The sequence below is a fragment of the Micrasema longulum genome, unplaced genomic scaffold (genome assembly GCF_059751315.1).
Source record: "Micrasema longulum isolate JH-2025_06_02 unplaced genomic scaffold, ASM5975131v1 h1tg001229l, whole genome shotgun sequence".
In the NCBI taxonomy this organism is placed as follows: domain Eukaryota; kingdom Metazoa; phylum Arthropoda; class Insecta; order Trichoptera; family Brachycentridae; genus Micrasema; species Micrasema longulum.
This window is the reverse complement of record NW_028278416.1, coordinates 433422-458064: the sequence shown is the minus strand read 5'-3', so window position 1 is coordinate 458064 and position 24643 is coordinate 433422. Positions and strand designations below refer to the sequence as shown.

Here is a 24643-nt window from a genome sequence, read left to right as displayed (position 1 = left end):
TATTGTTAAATGCTTCACATATACGAGACATGATAGAATGTTTCCGATGATTAGTTTTAATATTACGAATATAGGACATATCAGACAGTCTAGTTGGTCTGGACGAGACACAGTATACTTACTGGTACTTACTAGTAGATGAATTAGTTCTGGGGAATCAAATTTATTATCGACAATTTTGCTAAGTAGGATCTGATCAAAAATATTCCTTCTGTGTGCTAATGAATCAAGGTAATGAAATTAAAAAATATATTTATATTTTAGATTTTAAACGTCTCTTTCTTAAAGCTAAAACGAGATTTTTTTAAACAAAATAAGGATTTATAAAAGATTTCAGACCCCTGACAGTGTCGCTACATTCGTTACCCCTTTCTTCTCCCCTTCCCCCCTTTCCATTTGTTGTCCGTTGGCGTTGTGATTTGACTTTTTGTAACTTTTCTGTTTCTACAGCATCAGCTAACAGTTGCTCTGTAGGATCAGGCTGATTGATAAATTGACTGTTTACGCTAAACGATTTTCCGTACCTGTCTGCGAACTGTAAAGTTAGCTGTATTGTGCCTGGCTGGAAGTTTTTCGCTGGAAAATTGAATAGAAAAATCTCGAAGACAAGAACTGTAAGTACCTACTTTATTTTTTTATAAAAAAAATATTCTCCTGTTTTTTTTAAACTCTTCTTTTATATTTTATCGAAATAAACGTCACTCAAAGGCTTTTACACATTACTAGCAAATAAAATTAAATACATTATTATAACTATTGTTATCATATATTATTCAAATTATCTTTATATATATAATTTCTCTGTACGTGTGATGTCACCGAACTTCTAAACGGCTTAACCGATTTACGTGCGGTTTTTAAGAGAAATATAGATCTTTATATTATAACACAGTATGAATGTAAAATAACAATAACGCTTTGGTGGTTCATACAATGCACGTATTGTGATTCATTATTTCTAATGTTAAGAATATGTATTTGACAGTTGCCATGGCGCAGTCAGTTAGACGACCAATTGTGAAACTGGCGTCGCGGGCTCGGCTCCCGCCAATTGCAAAAATTAAAAAAAAAAAAAACCAATTTATTGGTATGGGTGTTGTCGTGTATTTTTCTTTACTTCTTTCCATATTCCACCTGGTGACAAGCCTCTAAATAGAGGCAAAGCGAGTTATTCATTTAAAAATTAATAAATAATAGAAATGAAAAAAAGCACACTTAAAAAAGTTCAATTCTTAAATTAGTTCGCGTTAATACTACAAGAATAGTAATTTATCGAATAAAATAATAATGATAAATATGTAATCATTTATTCAAATTTTATGTTGATAGCTTTTTTCTGTATAATTTTGAGGTTAATTTTTTAAATATAAATCTTGTATAATTTTTAGGTTTAATTTTTTTTCTATAAATCTTGGGTATATGGAAATTTATGTTTAAAAAAAAATATGTATTAGGCCAAATATGTTAGTTTTATAAATTTTTGTGAAAGGCAGATTTACCGTTTATGTTAATAAGATAAAAAAATAAAAAATAACTACTTTTTTGTTAAACATAACAAAATACTTGATAATACTAATATTTTTAACGAACTTTCAGGAAAACTACCATTTCCATCATTTCAGGAAATGAATTTGACGATGGATTATGGTGTAAATACACTTCCCATTTTGATACTGTTTTTAATTCCAATGATCGCTCTTTCGGAAGATTCTCAGACAGCAAATAGAGATTCGTCAAAAATATTGTCAAGAAGAAGACGCTATGTAACGTTTCCAGAAGGATCTAGTTATTCGGTAAGATTTAGTAACATATTTGTAACATCAAATATATTAATTTGGTTTAAGATTTAAAATTGTTATTTAAAGAGAACTGTTTGCTTTAAATACATGAAAACAATGTCGTGTTTCTAGGTCACAAAACGTAAGTACGCGACCTAGAACAGGTGGTAATATCTTAATTCCCAAATTAAAAACAACTACAGCACAACATCATTATACTTACAGAGGAATATGGAATGTACAGATTAATTTATAAATGCAGTCAGGAAAGAAGTGAAAAGAAAAAAGTCAAAAGTTACACTTATAATTCTTCTATGTGTAACACTGATTAAAAACACCGTTTATATTTGTTTGTGTAATTTATATGTTATCCTAAAATATTATTAACAATAAACCATTGTAAGACGTCACTCCCCATTATGTACACAAGACTTGTTTTTTCTTTTACGTATTGGGAAACGTAAATGTAAATATAAATATTTATTTAATTGATATAAAAATTGTATTTGGAAGTAAATTGTTTACTTATATTTGTTATTTGAATACAATATATATATATATTAAAAATATCTTCCTTTTTTGAAAATGATTATTTTAAAATGTGAACGGACTTGAATTTTTGCTTTCAAATTATTTTCATTCTTCCAAAAATACTCTTTTTTCAACCCTTTCAAATCAGCTGTAGTACTAAAAACAAGATTTTTTAGGAAAAAAAAACATTAGCACGAATAATAAAAAACTTTTTATAAAAAAATAAATTAAAAGAAAATAAATTCAGGAGCAAAGAAAACATGGTGAAAATAGAATAAATCACTTGTGAAAAGTAGCCAGTAGTAGAGGGGTCATATGCCCTGTAAAAGCCTAGACTTCCATATTCTCTTTTTGAAAATGTTTTATTTCTCTATTGGAATAAATTTCAATCTTAATAACTCTAAGGGGGTTCCAGCAGGGTCTACAAACATTGAGACATAATTGATATATTGTTAGTTCACACAAATTTGTAAAAAAAAGTGTTATTAAAAATATCCTCATTGCGGTCTTCACTAGGTGAGTGGATCCGTTCTGCAATGGCTTGGAAAAACGTGTAACTGAAGATTTTAAAATGTGCCAAAAATCTTTAAGCTTTTAATTTGTTAGGTGCCAGGTTCGGTTTCTGAATAAAAACTTAGACATGAAATACTTATACTGCCATGTTCTCATTTTTCTGATTGATGATGGAGCACGAATGAGAAAAGGGGACCTACAGAAGATGTAGTTCATTGATCTAGTGATTTGTATTTACAGATGGCATTTTGTTTAACAGTGGGTGTCTTAGGGAACCCTATGCCAGGAATTTTCACGTGGGGGTTGAATTGGGGCATGGCATTTGAATTACCGAATGAGACGATGACATTCGACGCTTTAAAAAAGACCCACCAAATACCCAGACCTGTTTTAGCGAGGCGATATAGGCGTGATCTGTACAGCAAACTGGAGATTTTAATGAATGAGTAAGTAAAATAGGTGTGAAGGTTTTCACGGCCATTGTCAACAATTTGTTTTTTTTTTGGTGATACCGTGTGTGTTGGATTTGTTCCGACGTTTCGGCTACCATTTGCAGGAGCCATTTCCAGGATAAACTGAGTGTTTTGTAGAAAAAAAGTATGTGTTGTAGTACCAGTTATTTGTACCGTGTCGCAGTCGTAACCGAATAGCGCACGCAACTACACGCTAAGTATCAGACATAGAAGAAACATTCGTATTGTATCACTTCTTATCAATATTTTGAATGATCCCACTTCGCCTGTGTAGCTGAGAGAATTTTTCCAACCCCTATCACAACATGGACTATCTCTTCACTCTTTTAATCCCCTTTCACCGCTCTGATTTTCTTGCTTTCTCTTTTACAGTTGTAACTGCTTGATTTTGGAATAATCTATCTACTAATGTTAGAGACGTCCTTTCTTTATTTATATTTAAATCAAGACTAAAATGTCTTTATAAATGTTTAAGTTGTTCCTATCTCCTTCTTCTTTCCTTCCCACCACCTTTCCTCGCCTCTCTTCATACAATAGTGTAAATTTTAAGTTAATTTGGTTTTAAATTTTTGTATGAAACTATAAAATTCTGTATAATTACCCAGAATATGTCCATGTACTTGTGATTTTCTCAAACTGAACGGTTTAGGTAGGTAGAAATAAATTGCTTTAAAGCAATATGCCCGCCCTTACATGTATTTTATTTATTTTATTTTATTTATTTCGAATACAAACAGATGTACAGGTTAAATGAATATAAAAAAAAAAAAAATATATAAAATGTATAAATAGTAGGGCCTGCCATCCAATTATATGTATTCACTAAATAATACTGTAATAAAGCGACGACGGCTTGAAGTTTAAACTATATAAATAATAAATATACAATATATTAAAATAAGATAAATATGGACAAAACAAAGAGATAGTGGAAAGGAAAAGAAGGAAATTGATAAGAAGTGGTAAAGGATGATTGAAGGAAAGTAAGAGTGGAAAATTGCATTTGATTTAATGATTAAACGAATTATGAATGAAGAGCATGAATCAAGCCTATTAATTCTCTTCTGTACATATTGTATGGAGTGTTAAATATATCAAGACTATTAAATTTTTTGTGAAATGTTTCACATATACGAGGGATTGTAGAATGTTTCCGATGATTAGTTTTAAATTTACGAATATAGAAAATATCAGAGAGTCTAGTTGGCCTGGAGGGGACACGGTAAGCAAGTAGATTAATGAGTTCCGGGGAATCGAATTTATTATTGACAATTTTATAAAGCAGGATCTGATCAAACATATCTATAAATTGTCTATGTGTAAAAAGTGTTAAATAAATAAATACTAGACCATCATGTTGGTGGCATTTGGGCCTCCTGTAGCTTAAGGTTAAGTCGGGATAATGAGTGCTCTAATTACTAAATAGTTCTCATCTTTACCCATGATTTCAACATGCCATCCATTCTTCTGATTCATTTCTTTAAAATTTTCAGCTATTGGTGCCACTTTGAAGGTCCCTTTTAAATACTCATTGCGGATTCTGTTTGTGCGTGTTACATTACCTGTCCAGCGCAACTTTCTTATTTCAGTTGTGTCTAGCTGTTGTTTGTGCTTCTTGAATGACGTTGTCCAGCATTTTGTACCGTAAAATATTGTTTTACCACTGTTTTGCATATTTTGCCTTTAGTTCTGGTAGATTAGAGTGTATACACGGCACAAATGCCTTTTATAAATATAAACATAAATACAATTAACATACAGTGTTCTATTACAAAATAATGAAATAGTATAATTACAACATATTACACAGTTGTTTTAAAATAGCAAAAATCATAAATCTTTGATTTGTTGGTATTGTTGCAACGTATATTGAAAGCCCTAGGAATAATACTAACTGTCTCCTGATAAGAACTCAGGGGTTCTCAACCATTTTAAAAATAAAATATAAAAAACAAACAAAATAATAAACCTTTTAAAAAAATTTTAAAAAAATATAAAAGTTTAAATTTTTAAAACCAAAAAAAAAAACAAATATCTATATTTTACTTGTATTTATTTATACATTTATTTTTCTCTTTTTATAAATGAACATGAATACTTAAACATCAGTTAAAATCCTAAACTATTTCTTTAATGGTAAGTTTAAACTTCATTTGGCTTTTATCACAGAGTCTACAAGAAACAGATTTCCACTTTAACCATACTGTATTGATACCGTGATTAACATTTTCATCTACATGAGCATTAGCCGTAAACATAGACGAAGGGTTTTTGAAGAACTTTTGGCTTCAGCCCCTCCAAAGTCACACTCCATGTATTCAGTTTTTATACGACTTACTCTCAATCCGTGCTTTTCCAGCGCTTTTACCCACGTTTCGAAAGTCAGTTATAGTTCCGAAGCTTACTCGTCTATGAATACAATATATAATACTCGTATCTTGTCTTCTACTATAGAGTATAATCTGAGAGTAGCCACTAAATTATTAAAAAAATATCTTAACAACCTATATATTTACCTACTTATAACATTAAATATTATCCTTTCAGTATGGGGTATGATGGAAGGGAATGTATATTTCGCGCTCTGTGCGAAGCTTCTCAGAGGTTGTTACCAAAAGGGAATACTATCGTCGAACAGCTTTTCAGAACTGTATTTACGTAAGTTATCATTTTTTATAAAAAACCCTTACTTGTATTTACTTGCTGATCAACAGCAGGATTCAACATTTTACGCATAAAAATATTGTGCTGTGTCCAGGTGGTCAAAGAATACAGTTCTATGTGAAATAAAATCAGAGCCCAGGACCAGTGTTTCTGACTCGATTGCTAGTCTCAGGTAAAAATCATAGAAAAAAAAAGGTTTTATATTGCAATATTTAAATATTCCTGAACTGGGACCCGAAGCAAAAGACTGATCACCTTACATACTATGTTAAAAATAGATTAAGATATGCTGCAGTTGGAACACTATGCATCACTGGACGTGGATGGAAAAAAAATGGTGATAATAAATGACATCTATAGTGTAGTGGTCAAGACGCTGGATTCTCGCACGGAAGGTTTCGAGTTCGATTCTCGCTGAGAACACAAAAAAATCGTGTGATTTTTTTTAAATCTGGGTGTTCCATGCTGTAATTAACTACTGTCATTTTGGGCCGGGCCTCCTGGCCTGTTGTGGTGCACTAAAAAAAATATATATGTATTTTAATAAATTTGTTATTATTTTTGTACAGATAATTAGTTATATCAATGATATTTTGAGTTTGTCTAAATTTTTGTAGACACGGACTGGATTTAACTCCCATTTTTAATTTGGACAACTCATAATATTGTTGATAAATCCACCTGGTTCATTAAGAAGTATAGAAATTTAAAGAAAAAAAATTCAGTCGTCACCTTGTATGAATGTGAAATAATTCAATTAGATGAATCTCACCCGCATAAATGGCAACTTAAACTAGCCAATGACAGGTCACATGCCCTGTAAATGCTTAGACAGTTATATTTTCTTATCTAAAATGTTTTTCATCTCTGTTATAATATGTTGATATTAATTATACTACAAGGTGCTCTTGAGATAAATCATAAATATGTCGCTTTACAAACTAGCCATGTTTGTATTGAAGAAATACAGATGTTCAAACTTTGGTAGACAGGTAAATGTTATACAGTGTGTGAAATAGCTATTTAAACTATCCAATGACAGGTCGTAAGCCCTGTAGATGCCAAGACCTCAATATTCTCTTCTTTACAAAAGAGATGAATTTAGAGAAGGTAATATTATAGATATCTAAGCGTCTACAGGTTCATTATTTTATTAGCCAATGACATGTTGAGAGCGTGGGCAACTCTTCTTTACTGTTCCGGGTCAACAAAATGATCCACAATCAATTTGCAGTCACAAAGTGGTTTTACCGGCCGGACAATTTAGAATTTATTATTTCCTCAAATGAATCACCCTGTTTGGTAGAAAAATATGCAAGTCTAAATTTTTCGTCGTGATAGTAGAACAATGACGGATGTGCGAAAAATGCAACATTGATTTTCTTTTATATTTATTTGATCTTAAAAAGGTTATATTATAAAGAATCTACTTAAGAACCATTTTTTTTAAACCCTTAAACAAGTGGAAAGTCGGTGTTAAATGATTTAAAAGTAGTAACATATAAGCAACGAATGTTTTACAATACGATGATTTTTGTGTGTACTATTATTAATTCTGAAAAACACAGAATTTCGAAAAAAAAAATATAAGGGTCAACATGAATACGATCACATTGATAACAAAGTTATTTGATTATTGATTTAGGAACATTAGCTAGATTATTTTGTTATTTTTACTTCATTGAACGTTCCTCCATGATTATTAGACCTTTCTCTTAAATAATTCCTGATCCTGAAGGATTATAGTGTATTCTCAATATTGTGACGTATAGTAGGATTACAGTGTCGATATTATTTATTCCTAAGAATTATATCCTACCAAGACCTAAGATTCGGAAACTGTGAAGAAAAAAGCTTTATGGTTTTCATGGAATAGAAAAAATTTTTTTTGGAGGAAAAAAAAAATCATTGGCGTTTTTAAGACTGTAATGGTTTCCTCAATATGCTTTGTCATAACCCAGGTTTTTTTTTTGAAAATTTATTTATTAACCCTTACGGATTATTACAAAAATAATATTTACATTTTTTATTCATACTCTTTTTTTATAATTATTATATTTTTGATTTGTTTTTTCCCAATAATAATGTAACATTAAACATTACTTTGGATGTCAAAACAATATGGTAAGGTGTAAATAATCGATTATAAGAAAAATTCGCCCCCGTTATGAACACGGTTTATCTGTTATAAGTTGTATTATAAGGAGGCTAATCGTAGGATGACAACTGAGGTGCCAGATATGAGACAGAGTCCTCTCAATGGCAATGTTGCCAGTAGCAAAGTTATTTTCTATATGGGCCAACATAAATACTGTGTTGTTCACGTGTAATATGTTTGGCGTTGTATCCTTTCCCTCTTCCCTTACAGAAAGGGTCAAAGTTGGGGTATTTCCAACGGGTAAAATCTCAGGATATTAATTTTGTGTTCTTGAAAATCGGAGAGGGAAACTTAATACAAACCTTCCCGGAAACTATTCCAAAATTGAGGTAATGCATAATAGATGGTTAATTTGTATTTTACAAGACAAATTAATTATTTATTAAACTTGATATTGGTAAGCAATCACATGTATTTAACTATTAAACAAATCTAGAAATATATGTATCGATATTTTTTGTAGATATTCCTTGATAAAACTCCATACTTAATGAATTGCATTAAATTATAAATAAAATTATCAATAGTTATCTTGGTTTAGTTTAACTTTTTTTAAAATTAACTCAACCCTTTATTTAATTTAATATTGTTTTACTCCATTTAAAAGTCACAAGTGTTTTTCTCTCAATAAATATTTATATTAGTTAGTTTGAGTGTCAAATACAACATTTGTTATTTTATTTATTTAAAAGAAAAATTAAACAATAAAAAAATATGTATTTTCAAAATAGTATTTTTTTCAATTCGATAACAAAAATATAATATTTATGTATGTTCCATAAAAATATGTTAACTTCCCTATAATAAAATGAAGGTATTGTGCTAAATTAATCTATTAAAAGTGTATTTTTCAATCGGTTATTTCTTTCATATGTTCTTTCCTTACCTTTTTAAATAACAAAAATTACAAAAAATATTAATACTTAATTCCAATTTCAGTATAGAACTTTCCGAAGATGAACAGTTTTTGCAAACCAGTTGTTATAATCTTTGTTGTTTGTCCCTTAATAAAACACTTATGTGATCTTTTTATATATAAACCTTATAAAAATATTATAAAAGTTTAAAATGTTGTAAATAACTTACCAGTCCTGAAGATATCATCTTAGGCAAAAGCGCTCGTTGGTCAAAATGAAATAAAAGTGAAACTTAACCGAGAAGTTCATTAATAATCTTATTGATAATTTATCTAAATCATTATATATGGGTATAGCGGAATCATCGTTTCTTTATTTAGAAAAAAAATATAAATAATCATTGTAACGCAAATTTGACTGATGATTTTTGATTATATTTATTGTTATACTAGCTCTTACCCGCGACTTCGCTCAGATTATATTAGGGAGAAATTGGTTAGGTAAATTATTAGTTTGGGAATAAAAAAATTCTCAATCGAATGATTTTTTTAGGACAGAAGTAGCTTGCATCGATTGGCGGTCTTCCAACTATCTCTATGAAAAAAATACGACAGTCGGTTAGCCTATGGTTATGTCGCATCGTTATTTTGTTCACATATCCAAAATCCGACTGCAAAATAGAAACAAAAAGCAAACCGAACTTATTATAGATTTTTAATTTTTTTTTTATTTGAAAATGTATTTATAAACCCTTACGGATTATTACAATCATTTTACATAAAATAATATATCCATTTTTCATTCATACTCTGCTGCTCAAAATAATATTTTTTACATCTTTTGAAAAGTTTGTCAGAGTCTTTTGTTTAGTTTTGTCTGGTAGTTTATTGTATAATTTCAGTCCCTGGTTCATTAGTCTTGATTGTCCTTGTCTTGTTTTAGAAAGATGTAAATGGTATTTGTCTGATATTCTTGTATTATGTCCATGTTGACTACAATTTTTTACAAGTTTTAGTTTTACGTCTACAATTACATTAGTGGCTAATTTATGGATAAATTTTAATGATTCTAGTTGAAAGAGTTCAGTTATATTTATTTGCTGAGTTTGTTTAATAAGTCCTCTAATTGCAGTTAAATTAGGGAAGGTCATGTATTAACTTTAATATTTTATTTTGTTGTCTTTGTAGTATGTTGTCATGTCATTTTGATATCCTGCTCCCCATAGTAGTTGCGTATAACATATTTGAGTTTTTACATAGGTTTCATACATTAATTTTTTTTCCGTTTTTAGAACAAAATTTTTGATTTTTGAAAAAAGACTCGATAATGTCGCTACTTTGCTAATTAAATTGTTGATATGAATTGTCCATGTCAATTGTCTGTCTATTGTTAGTCCTAAGTATTTAACATGTTCAATTTCAGTAAGTCGTTCATTATTTATGTAAGCATCTACTTTATGACATTTTTTTCTAGGTTAAAAATGGATAATATTGCATTTTTTTTCATTAAGTATAAGTAAGTTTGTGTTTGTCCATTTAGTCAACATAGTTAGGTCTTTGTTTATGTCATTTGTTTGTTAACTTTTATTTGATCATTTCTTTTATTTGATTATTGATTAAAACTAATGTCTGAGCACCCGATGACAAACTATTATTGAATAGTTTATTGAGACAAAATATATTTTAATACTTTGTTTTCTAATATTGTAATAATGTGTATTTTTTATTGAATGAAGAAAAAAAAAATTATCTATAATTTAATTTTTTACTTGTACTTTTAATTTTTTTTTAAACTTTTAATTTCTAAATCTAAAGAATAAATTTAAAATGGATAATTTTTTACATTTCACCTTACCGCCTACTCATTTTTAAATAACACTGCTTATAAGCAGCTACGGTTGATATTTTATATATTTTATTCATTGTGCTTTTTTTATTCGAGATAAAAAATAAGTGTGCTATTTTGCTTCTCCCCTCTCCAGCTATTCATACGCAGAAAAAAATATGTCGTTCGGTAGCTCCATTGCAACGTGAAAGAAACACAAACAAAAAAATAAACACACCTTCGAATTTATGTGAGGATGGATATGTGCGCAATATAAAACATATAAAAATGTGTCCTGTGCCGTAGACAGTTCTCATTGAAAAAAATATTTATGCTCATAATAGTTTGTGTGAATATTTGTAGACAAAAGACTGTATTCCACTCCCAATGGAGCCATTGAGATTAACTCTTGTGTGGCTGTGATGTCACACTAGTCGACATAAGACACAAGACTTAATATATCTCTCTTATTTGTTTAAATTATGAATTTATATTTTTTGTGATCTTCCATTTGACATTTTCACACCCGATTTAGAAAATAAAATTTGTGTAATTATACTCAATGTTGATACAAAAAATATTTATCCTTGCTACGCGAAGAATGAATGTCCGCTTATTCAGCATCACATCTATACGGATACTTAATACAAGAGAGAGCACGAAGATAGTCATAACAAGGAAGACAGAGACGCTGTTCGGCGGCGGGTGTTATCTAAAACCGATTCAGTCTTCAGTCAGTTGATGACTAGTAATTGGGGACGCACGCGCGTAACATGAGTGGCGTATTTGTGATTTTTAATTTATTTTGCTAAAAAAGGGCTTAGTTATATATTTTTTCGCATAAATTATGGGAAAAAAATGAATAAAAAATGTGTCTCCATGTTTTTTTTCTTTTCAAATGCCTGGACTTTAGAATATTACGTCTTTTATTAGTGGTAACATGATGTTACATCACTGCGCGTAAAGGGATTATTTACCACAGTCTTTTAAGAGTTAACATACTACAACAGGAATAGAAAACATTTTAGAGAAGGAAATATGGAATTCTCGGAATTGGCATGATCTGTCATTTATAACTCCCTAGGGGGTGAAATCCAGTTTTTTGTCTATAAACATTTAGACAAACTAAAAATATTGTAAATTAAACTAACTGGTCCAAGAAGAAGTATGAAGATGAGAAAATTAAGAATGTCAACCTTTCCAGGTCAACATCATAAAGTTGTTTATAAGGTGGTTTTACACTGCAACCGTAAGGCTGACCACCTTACTTTTATGTTTCATAATGAAGATAAGACGCATTTTTTTTTGGACATCATTAATTTTGTGCATTTAATTTAAAAATGCAGTGCTTTATGCACCATCAGGTGCAAGTAAGGGTTTTATGATCATAATTAAGATCTGTGATTTGATTTTCCGTTACCGTTTACCTTACCCCCCCCATTGGTGCAAAAGGCACTGAATTTGTTAACCAAATGCAGCGTACTTAGGTAATCTGTTACACGAAAGCAAGGTGATCAATCTTACGCTTCAGGTACAAACTCAGAAACAATAAAATATTATAGTTTGAACAAGTCTTAAAATCAATATTTCACGTCTCCCTTACTAGAAATCGAACCCAAGACCACGAGAATGGTAGACGTATGCGTTCACCACAACACAACAAGGCGGACTTATCTCCACTCGATTTCTTTCTTCTGATTTTTTACCTGAGAGCCGTCGTCAATTCGAAAACACTCGTCCAGGTTTCTGGATCTATTTCACATACAAAACCGTATTCTTCATCCGCCTGGACACAGCTAATGGAAATTTAAGAAAAATTGAATTATATTTAAAACCGGTTATGAATATAATATTATTATTCGATTATTGAAACAATCGATTACGTTAACCAATTATTGACTTTTTTCGGTTGTATTTTACACTAATATTTTTTTAATTTCAGATATCCACTTTCCCGGTTTCATCCTTCGGAGCCAATAGGCCACCACTTATACGGGGATGCGCAAAGAAGCGGATCCATAGACTTTGAATGTCAATACAAATACAACAAATGTCCTGTATCCTTGTTAGATCTAGCATTAGGATATTATACACCAAGGACCGATATAAATTCTTTTTACTCGTGACAAAAATAATCGACCAAAATTTTTGTATTTGTAGCAACTTCATATTTTTAAATTAGGATAACGCTACCCTAGTTCTTGTATGTTTAATAGACTATTTTGCAAATTTTACAAAAGACGTTTTCTGTTCTGTCTGTTTTTAAAGTCAAATAAATAAAATTAGTAAGTGGAGATTGGCATTAAAAAAATACTAAAAATACTATTTACTAACGGAAAAAACAATAAGTCTTTAGCTACATGGATGCGTAATAAGATAATGAACATATTGGGACTCAATTTTCTAAAAATGGTCTATTGAACATACAAGAACTAGAACAGCAATATGTATATATCAGTCAGTGGCGGGCCGTGGTTTATTTTAAGGTAATCTACAAAAAATGTTCGTTAATTTGCACCTATGCAGGTATGCAAAAGTACAGTACCCGGCAATATAATGCCGGCATTTAGAAAGAGACCTTCGGCTATATTTGGCTTTGTAGAGCTTTGTCTTTGTCATACACGTGTCACTTGTAATGTCCGCCAGTTGTTGTTAAGTATTTTTAAAGATGGTTAAAACAATTTTAAATTAATTATCAATAAAATAAACAAGACTACAATAGAAACTGTCAAACGAAAAGTAAAATAAACTATCAGAATGATGTAATAACTTATATTTACATATAAGTTATTAACATTGATAAATAGTAAAGATCAGGTCGACAAATTTGAAAATAGCGGAATATACGAACTAACATGTACTTGTCCTGGTTCATATGTAGGACAAAGTGGAAGAGCTATTAAATAAAGAGTAAAAGAACATTTAGCTTCGCATATATTAAATAACGACTTATCGAACTATGCATCACATTTAAATGAATTTAAACATACTTTTGATAAAGCAAAAAACATAAAAATTTTACATGTAGGACACAAAGGTCAAAAGTTAGATAGATTACAAATTTTAGAAATAAATAGGATAAAAAATAATAGCGATAGAATTTTAATAAATCAACAGATAGAATTAAAAAACTCACCCTTATTAGCCCCCTTAGTTAAACCCTGTACATTGTTATAAAACAATAAATATTTTTCATATAACAGAATATTCTCTTAAAAGTATACCGCCAACACATGTTTCAATAATTTGTTTCACTCTGTTCCATTGAAATATTTCATATTGTATTTTTTTCAACTTATTTTTAAATGTACCTACACTTAAGATAATATTTAGTTTTATATAAATTACCCTTACACTGTATAATATTCACTAGTCTGAACATGCTCATTAGAGGGTGAAATCACTAATTGGTCAAAATAAATAAGTGGAAGTGTACCAAGTATTTTTTAAATGGAATTCCATCAAGAATTGTCAATAAATAATTTAAATTAAAAAACAATCAGACGTTTCGATAGTTAAATATCTTTAAGCATTTTTATAACTAATGACTTTTGAAATGTCAAACGTTAGAGTAGAAGCGATCGTTTATTTTCGTTCGATTTATAAATTAATAGGTACTGTATTTTAAAATTTACAAATTGTTAGGTACAAAAATAACGTAACTAGAGGGTAATAATAGAGAATTACGGAAAACACCTCACAATTGAAAGGGGTGGGTATATTAATATTCAATCAATTTCGGAAATACAAATCATCACTATGGCAGCATAATCTGCATGGCATGTAATGTTAATGACCTTATTTCCCTAAGTATATTCACTACTTTTTTTATTCTTAAAGGCGTTTTTTTATATTTATTTATTCTGCTTGTGTAAGAAAAGGTTTTAGGCGTATATATTGTTGTTGTATATTTAGTTATAAAGGTGCTAAACTTGCTATGTTTCTTTGTTGTTCTTAATATGTGTTATTTTCTAGATGCTATTATTATTTATGTCCCGAATTAAGTTGTTGTAACTCCTGGAAATGTAATTCAACGTATTAAACTTGTAAAATACTTTGTGTTAAAAACAATAAAAAATAAAATAAAAAATAAAAAAAACAATTATTGAAAAAATCCCGGTTAAAGCAGTTAAAATAAATTCATTTTAATCTCATAAGTCATGAGGTACTAAGGCCCAGGACGGTTCATCATATTTACACATACAATATTGTATCTAATCTAATAACTTCTAAATATATTTTTTTTTAGATTTTTTTACAACTCTCCATTATTACCAGAAGGATTAGAAAATTAGGTTGTTTTTGTTCTAAACGATTTGTATATCAAACAAAAATAAACGATTACCTCATCTCTAACGTTTGACATCTCATAAGTCATCAGTTATAAAAATGCCTTCAGTTATTAATAATGTTATTTATTATTTATAATGCTTATTATTATAAGTATGAAAACTTTAATAGCCCTGCTCTGATTCGAATTTGAATCGTGCAAAAGAGACGACGCTTTACAATGTCAAGTTTGATGAAATGGCCGACAGACTCTTTCTAAGTGCCGATGTACGATATATAACATAATGCCGGGAACTGTAGACAATATGTAAGTAATATCATTATAAATGACTTTTTTCTGTAATTCTGTGAAAATCAACTCAAATAACAATTATAGTCAATCACATGATGTACGTAGTTTTATTCAACATTATTTTAATACAATACTTGTACAAAAGTTTGTTAACAAATACCGCAATGACATTCAGCAGTAATTGTCAACACTGATCACTTGCCGATTTCTTTTAATGTGAATAATACCAAAAACGGCAATTGCAAACGCCACATGTCCTATATTATACAAAATACAAAATCTGGACTGTTTTGGTGCAAGTCTTTCTAGATTTGAACAAATCACTTAGGACATAAACCAGATTTTGTCTTGAGGTGGAAATTATTATTAATTATTTCCTTTTAGCTTTAATTGTCTTTATTTGTGTTTTATTTCAATCGTGCCTGTATGTATTATAAGGATATGTGTTTGCCATTTTCGAATGAACTAAGTCCGTTAGTAAATAAATATAATATGTCAACGGTATCCTATCAATGAAAAATAGTCCTTACGAAATAATGTTTGAAATACTAGTTTCCAAATAGAGAATCTTCAAATATTTTAAGTAATTTGCAAGCTTGTTTTAGTACTAAGAAAGCAGATTTGGGTAAAAGATGTAAAATGGTGTGTACTTTTTTGTTTGGGGAAATAACCTGAGGTAATCGGATAGTTTCATCGTTCACTGAGAATGGGCTGGGCGCTGGGCGCACTTCATAGATATTTTTTGTAGAAAGATATAGTGGGTGGTGGTGATTTATAATAAATAACTTTCATTTTATTTATTTTCGCATAAACTTATTAACTTTAAAACATCATTTTCGAAAGTCAAATGTGTTAAGCTGTGCATAATCGCATATTTTGACGGTTCGCTCCGGTATATATGTATATTTTTATTATAAGGTATAATTTTTGTTGTTGTAATTTCGAATATGTGATAAACAACTTTAAACTGATATATACAATTGTAATGTAAAAAAAATCAAGTCAACACAGGTTTTAACGTTAAGGTCTAAAATATTTCCAACCCAATAAAACTGTACTTTTGATATTGAAACAAATAAAAAAAATTAAGATATATTTTTTTTCCTCTTATAACCGTTTTTATCCTTCGTTTACATAAACGCATTTTAAAGTTAACAAATTGATATATTGTAATGGATTCTAATTAGAATTGGTAGGCTTACAAAATGGCTTGATGGTTTTTCTATCCAGTTTTTTTCAATACAAATATAAAAAAAAAAAAAAACGTGTTTAACTTACAGATATAATACGATGTCCCGGGTTCGAAAGAAAGAAAGGTTGCCATGAAATTATTATTTTGAATGTGTTTGTACATTAAATCGTTTTATTGTCCCTAATCGTTTTATTTTCATAATCTGCTATCTTTTTTGGAGTTTGCCAAATTTATGGCTTTCAATTTTTTTTTACATATAAATGTTAATATTTTTTTCTATGTTTGCCATTGATTTTTTTTGTTGTTTTTTTATGTGTCATATATATGAGCTAAGCCAATTATAACAGTACGACGAAACATGTACAAGAAACTGAACAAAAAAACATTAAAATAAGTTGCAAAGACATACAAGGGCAATGAAATAAAAGTAAGATTTATCCCAAAGAATTACAAGTTGTTTGACGAATTAACTAATCTGGACTTTGTGGCAAAAAAAAGTTGCTCTTAGAAGATTGGATAAATAGCAGACTTTGATTTCTGGTGACAAAGTTGAGAACATGAAAATAAATTAATTGCAACAGAGATGGGGTATTTAAAAAAATGCATATAAAGACCATCTCTACTTAATAAAAAAATATCGCTACTTTGAAATTGATGTACACAGCTTTGGTTAGAAGCCAGTTCGAAAACAATTCAACTAAAAATTTGGACGCTATTTTATAGTTCTCACCAATATACTCTTGAAAGAGTTTAAAATGTTTTTTTAAGATACGTTAACTTTAAACTTGGAATCAGATATGAATTTATTAACTCTTGACTTTCTATTAAACACTTTGAACTTGCTAAAACTAACTGAGATTTCGATATATAATAATATATAATAATAATTATTCAAATTGAAAAGTATTATATATAAGTATTATATATACCTATGTTGGTACATTTCCTGATTTTTACCTATTATTGTATCTTTTAGCTTTTCTTATGTTATCCTTTATTTTTACCAAACTTACATACTTATGTTTCACTGCTGCACTTAAATGTAATTTCTAAAATATGTAAAAGCCCATTGGGCGTGTAAATCAATAAATCAATAAATAAATAATAAATAAATAATATATGTGAATTGAATTCAGTTACTATGAAAAAGTACTTATATGTAATGTAATTTTATTTTAAAAATCATAAGTCAAATCCCTGTCCCATTATTATTTTCTATCGTAAATTTAAGGAACAAAATAAGATAAGTACATAATTTAACGAAATTATCAACATTCGATTTTTCTGGGTAACATCCCTAGTGTATAAAAAGAAAAAGGGTTCACTGATGCAACATTGTAACGACGTTTAGAACAGAAAAAGTTTATTATGTTTAGAATGGTTTATTAGTGAAAGTAAAATTACCTTCTTTTGTCATTATTACGATAAATATGTAATCGTAATTGAAAAAAGTTAAGCAATTGTGCAGTTCTAAATTCGAAAAAATAAATGATATTTTATTACCGCCCTTGCAAGGTTATGTTGTTGAATTTTGATGAAGTGTCAAATGTGACCTATTCAATTGGCCCTATAGTTGCAACAATTCGCGAGCAGTATAATGCTATTCTGAGTCGACTCCATGTACTTGGCAATAACTATTCCGACGTTGCTGATATTTAAAAAATAAAGTATAGTTTTTAAAAATCAACTCTTTTTATCACTTGAAAGATTCGGACATTTTTTAGATTATAGTGCTTTCTAAGTTTACTTTTGTATGGGTACTATTGTGTACCATATTTACGTGAACACTTATTTTTTAAATTACTTTAATTGTTTTTATTATTACTATTTTTAGAAATATACTATTTTTGCATGGCGGCCTCCGTGGTGTAGTGGTCGAGACGCTTGACTCACACATGGAAGTTTCCGGGTTCGATTACCGGTGAGAACACAAAAATTAGATTTTTCTCAAACCTGGGTGTTCTGTGATGTAATTTACAACTGTAATTGGGCCTCCTGGCCTGTTGTGGTGCAAAATAAAATTATTTTTTTTGAGACTTATTTTTTATTGTATTTAATAAAAAAAAAGATTGTACCTTTTAAAGAGAAAAAAATATGTTCCTTTTAAAATTTTATCTACACACATTGTTTAATTATTTTTTTTATATCTAAATATGTTCTTTATATGAAACTGTTGTATTATAGTATTTATGTAACATAATACTTTTCAATTTGATTATCATATTTTTTACATTATATTGACGTGTTTATATTCTTTAAAGTCACTGCGTGCCGTGTATATAAATAAATAAATAAATAAATTAATCTTAGTTCTACTTTACACCAATGAAGACAAATTGAGAAATTCCGAGAATCCCAGCAACGATGCCACTTTTTTTAGAAAACGGTGTTAGACAGACTGGTTTATAATCACATTTTTTTTCTGTTCTGGTTTTTTCATTTTTAAAAAAAATCTTTGTTAAAGGCATAAACCGTTGAAAAAAAAATAAAAATAATACAATTTTTATTATTAACGCATAACATTTAATTCATAATTTATTTATTTTACAATACATTCTATAATAATAATAAACAAAAAAATAAGTGCTTACTTCCTCCTCACATAAATAAAGAATTAAATACCTATTTCAAAACTATAATACAATTATATATGAAATTATTTACTATAAATATTACCTATAAAATGCATAATATCAATGTCACAGTATTTCTTAAAAAGATAAGTATCATTATAATGTTATAAACGGTGAGATATTATTGTTTTCATTCAATTTCATCTTAACTATAATTAATTTAACCTATTTATAACTATATAATACAATATTTATAACATTTCATTATATTTAAAGTGGTGTTTTCCAGTGAATATCATTTTGTCTACGAGTGTAGGATTGCTGGTATGAAAAACGAAACACGAGGTATAAAATACGCGATTAAATTTATCAATTCTCTGTTTGCTTTTATTTAGTTAATGAAACGCTAATCAATTCCAAAGGTTACGTATTGATGGGATGCAAAATGAATAAGCTGATGTGTTTCTGATGAAAAAGTGGACTTAGTGAACCATTAAAATATTTCGTTTTTCATACCAGCTTTCTCTTCCACTGTAGTTTTAATGATTGTAAAAAACGAAAAATATATTTGTACAATAATAATAATAATATAATCATAATAATTTATATAATAACAAGTATAGGTCCAATAAAGATATTAATGAACAATGATTGGTTATAATATATTACTATAGGAAGTAAAGTAGCCTTAAAAATACTTTTAAATATATATGCACATTTATAAATGTTGACAATGTGACTTCATACTTTTAGTTTGAATAAAGTTACGCCGCCTTGACGATACAATAACTAAGCGAAATAATGCACCCAATTAAAATTTTTGCTTCGATAAGTTTTGCAAAATATCAAGACTCAAATGTAATGAAATACACTTTAATTACCCTTAAGAGCAAAGCGAACAAGATAAACTATATAATTTCATAATAACGATTCTATTATGCAAGCTTTGCAAAAAAAATAATTTAGTTTGTAAAATTTAATATAAATATTTTTATTTGTATGAATCAACAATATTTTGTTTGAAAACTTATATCGGATTTCACCCTATGGGCAGTTTATCGAGATTTATAAATATTTCAACAGAAATGGAAAACCTTTATGAATAATCTACCCTGTTATGTCAAAGATGCACCTTCTTTAGTCTACATTTAAATCGCGACTGAAATGTCAATTTTGAAATATTTGACAATATCTTTCTTTTATTACCTTCTTTTCTTTCTTCTTTTACCCCCTCTTTTTTATTTAAGTGAAGTTTTTACTTTTTATTAAGAAAAAATTAATTAAATTTTTATACACTTCTATTATGCAATATGTCTATGGTATTATGATTTTCTGTTATTGCCCTTTTTGGGTAGGTAATGAAATGTGACTTTAACTATTCTGTATACAAATAGACGTCTAATTTTTCTCAAATCATCGGTCTGTTAAATGTAGGGGAAAAAATAAATGTTACGCTGTGTGTAAATGATCTAAACCAGTAAATAATTACAAATCATCAGTCATGTAAACGCTGCCCATATGATGATGTTCCTCCCTAAGATGTCCTCTATCTGTTAATGCATTGGCCTTTTTTCAGTTTACAGAGAACGCAACTGGAGGTGCGATTTAAAATACTAAATAAATATTTACACGATACCCATATACTGGTAAGCCATTAAGACTTGTCAAAAGAGGTAAAATTACACATGATAGATATAGTTAAGGCAATAAAACGTATCAATGATAGCATAACACCAAATGCCGAACTCTTCAAGTGGATCGGAAGGTCTGCTGACCAAAGTCAACAATCCGCTTTCTCTTGACGAGTTTTCTGAGGTTTTCTCGTCTTAAGAGCAAATGCGAAGACGCCCATAAAATAATCCACAGCCGAAACATTACACTCAATCCAAATATACAAATTAAAAACATAAGAACTTTGAAACAAAAGTAAAATCAGAAGTAAACTATTTTATAAAGTTAACATTAACCTTGTCTAGTATCATCATTCATCATCATTTCCTTTCTGCACCTAATGGTGCATAGAGCACTGCATTGGTACAACAACCGCAGCGTATCGGTGCCAGTCCAGGGGACTATGAAATATTTTAGTGTGAAAACACCTTTTTGAATAAATATTTCATATTAATCATATCGAGAATCGAACCCGAGACCTCTCGCATGGTAAGCAAACACGCTGACCATTGGCACCACGAGGCGGACTTGTCTATTATATGCACTACAAAATAAATAAAAATATAACTACAACAAAAAAAAAACAATAAGTCAAATAAACGTCCAGAATTTCATATTCCCTAGCTGTTAAGGTATTCCATCTCTGTTGAAAATTTGATGTATTTTTAAATGCTGAATTTCATAGATAGTGCATATTCGCTAATTAGCTAAAACATGGCGTTGTTACAAAATATAATTTTCGAGTTACTCGTAATATTACTGTATTGTAATTTGTTATACTTAACAATACATTGAATAAGCAGTTATCTTTTTTACAATTATGTACACCTAAATGGTTTGGAAGCTCGGCTTGAATGATTTTGCTATCGCGTTACCGTTTTCTAACTTTGTCCACTTGTACAACTACTGGTAGATTAATATTTAATGTGAACTGCAGACATTAATACAATATCACTTTGTTTATGCAATGTACGTCGTATCGGTTGTGGAATATTTTGAAATAAAAAAAACGCAAATCCTTGCACCGAGGTTAAGTAAATTGATTAACTCTATTTACATGAAAAATAATTTCAAGAAACATATACAGGACTAAGCAGATGGTAACATATCTAGTAGTTACAAGGTGTATAGAAAGATAATTGATGATTTAAATAATCTGAAATAAAATTATTAAAATCATTAAAAACTGTTAATGCGTACTTTTAAATCATAGCGGCCAAATAATAAAATATTAACAATATTTTGAGTTAGTTCAAATTTTTGTAAACAAGAACTGGATTCAAATCCCTATAGATGTTAAAATATGGGTAGAATGGTGAATGTGACACAGTGTGTAAAGTGGCCACTTAAACCAGCCAATGACAAATCATAAGCCCTGTAGATGCCTTGACTTCTATATTCCCTTCTTTAAAATGTTCTTCATCTCTGTTGTAATATGTTAATGTTAACAGCTCCCCAGGGAGTTGAATCCAGTTCTTGTCTACAAAAATTTGGACAAACCCAAAATATCGTTGATAAATCCACCTGGTCCATGAAGAAGTATAGAAATTGAAAAAATAAAAATTTCAGGCGTTGCCTAGTATGTAGGTGAAATAATTCAATCAGATGAATTTTATTCGCATAAATAAAGGTTTTCGCTCTTTAACTTCACAAACATCAACAGATGAAAGAATTGAAGGAATATAGATGTAAAAATATGGGTAGAATGGTGAATGTTACACAGTGGGTAAAAGTGGCCTCCTAAAACAGCCAATGACAGGTTATAAGCCCTGTAGATGACTAGACTTCTATATTACCTTCTTTAAAATGTTCTTCATGTCTGTTGTAATATGTTAATAACATATTAGTTAATACGATAAAGAAGTTATTAAATGATCACAAGTGCAATTATAATTCAACAGTCAAAGTACACATAAACAAAAAATGTTTTCAACTATTGAATGGTAATTAACTTTTAAAGTTTAAGTATGAATTTTCGAATTGGTTTGATTTAATACAATATTAATTCCACAACCGAAAAGATTTCTGGTGACTTATTTTCTATTTTATTTGGTTATTTTTTCTGATTACAAATTGTGCGTCGCTGTTAAATAAACGACCCCGTAAATGGGGAATTAATGATATCCAAGAAAGCTTAAAATAAAATATGTAGATTCAACATTTATTAAAAGTACGTTAAATTAACCACAGCGTGTAAATCAAATGGACAGTGGGTTATCAACCATAGAATATTCTTAATAGTAGTAGGTATATTAGTTCATTTATCAATTAATAACAACTCTAATTGCTTATTTTAAATTACACCCGTATTTTCCAGGATTTTAGCTAATTTCAATGACTTTAACGACTAGAAGCATTATTTTAAAACAATATTTAATGTTGAGCATTGTTGAGCAGATCAATATAATAGATGAGTGAAGGAAATTTGAAGTTATGCTGATTAGGGGTTCACATCAACTCAAACGAAATTATCCCTGCTGATTTCAGGCTTAATTCAATAATCATAACCACAGACATATAAATCAGCAATTATCAAAATTATATTTTTAAGAATGTGAAACAAGGTTGAAAAATAAAATATCATTGCAATAAATTGAATAAATATATACAGGAAATAATTAACAAGTTAATAAAGCATTAACTCTAGTTTTCATAGTTTGAAGTAATTAAAGAAATTAATAAAATACGCATAAAGTTTATAAAACTGGTGGAAGAAGAATAAGTAAAGTAGATAAAAGTAATTTTGGTTTCTCGATTTTAATTGTTAGCGTATGATTGTTTATGAAAAGCGAGGGATGATGTCAAGAGAGTCGAAAATCACTTTCAGAATGCTCCAAAAACATATAAAAATGGTTAGGAAGATAGGTAGGAAGGTTAAAGCACTCTCAACAGTATCAGTCTGAAGTACTGGCTGACAATATTCCCTGAAAAAGTTTTTACTTATTAGGAAGACGTTTGATTTGTCATTTTGTTTGAAAAATCTTTTTTTCATCGAAAATTCTAATTTCGAAGTTCTTAAGAACAAAAAATAAAATTATTTTTAGTACAATTTACTAAATGGTGTGTACTGAATGTTGCTAAAGGTTAAATGTGTGTCCAGAAACCCAAAACAAAAATATAGTTTAACTTGGCGATTTTGTTTCAAATTGTAATAAAATAAAGAAGCGAGTTATGATAACTTTTAACATATTGACGCTCTAGCTACACAATTTCGTTGTATGGCAACATTGAACACACAGACACAAACAGACATAATATGTATAGTTTAAGATATATTTATATGTTTGCTAGAATTGATTGCTTTAAATCATTATGACACAACCGAATTGTATTATCTCTTAGGATAAAAGGATCTAATATACTTTGATTCAAAGAAAACCTTTCACCAAGTGTGTTCATAGAAAAAAACTCTTTATTCACACACAAAGATGTATGTAAATTCAATCAACTTATTTGTTTGTGATGTTTACACAGCCACTCAACTCTGAAATTTATACCACAAACGTATTTATTTATTTTGATCAGTTGATTATCAATTTATAAAATCAGATACGATGATTAAATCATCTCATTACAGTGATGGTTAAATGTTGAACTATTTCCACTTTTTGTATTTCCAAACATTGAAATTTATCAACTAACACAATTAAATACATTAGATAAATTAAATTGTGTTCGCAAGCTGTAAGATATTTTAATATATTTACATTTATCAGATTTAAGGTGAGAAACGTGTTAATTATAGTATTTTCTACATTAAACACCTTTCAATCGCAGCCTTTGAAACAACCCTGTGCCTACGATGATGATATTATAATCGAAACTAA

General features: G+C 29.1%; 1 protein-coding gene across 1 annotated transcript; it reads left to right on the top strand.

The window, feature by feature from the left end:
• Nucleotides 1-462: 462 nt before the first annotated feature.
• On the top strand, nt 463-14233 carry LOC148276388 (uncharacterized). Its single transcript, XM_088234337.1, has 5 exons — nt 463-614; nt 1597-1793; nt 3063-3268; nt 5843-5953; nt 12741-14233. The coding sequence occupies exons 2-5, from the start codon at nt 1626-1628 to the stop codon at nt 12922-12924; spliced, it is 669 nt and encodes a 222-aa protein (XP_088090463.1). The 5' UTR covers nt 463-614; nt 1597-1625; the 3' UTR covers nt 12925-14233.
• Nucleotides 14234-24643: the final 10410 nt, after the last annotated feature.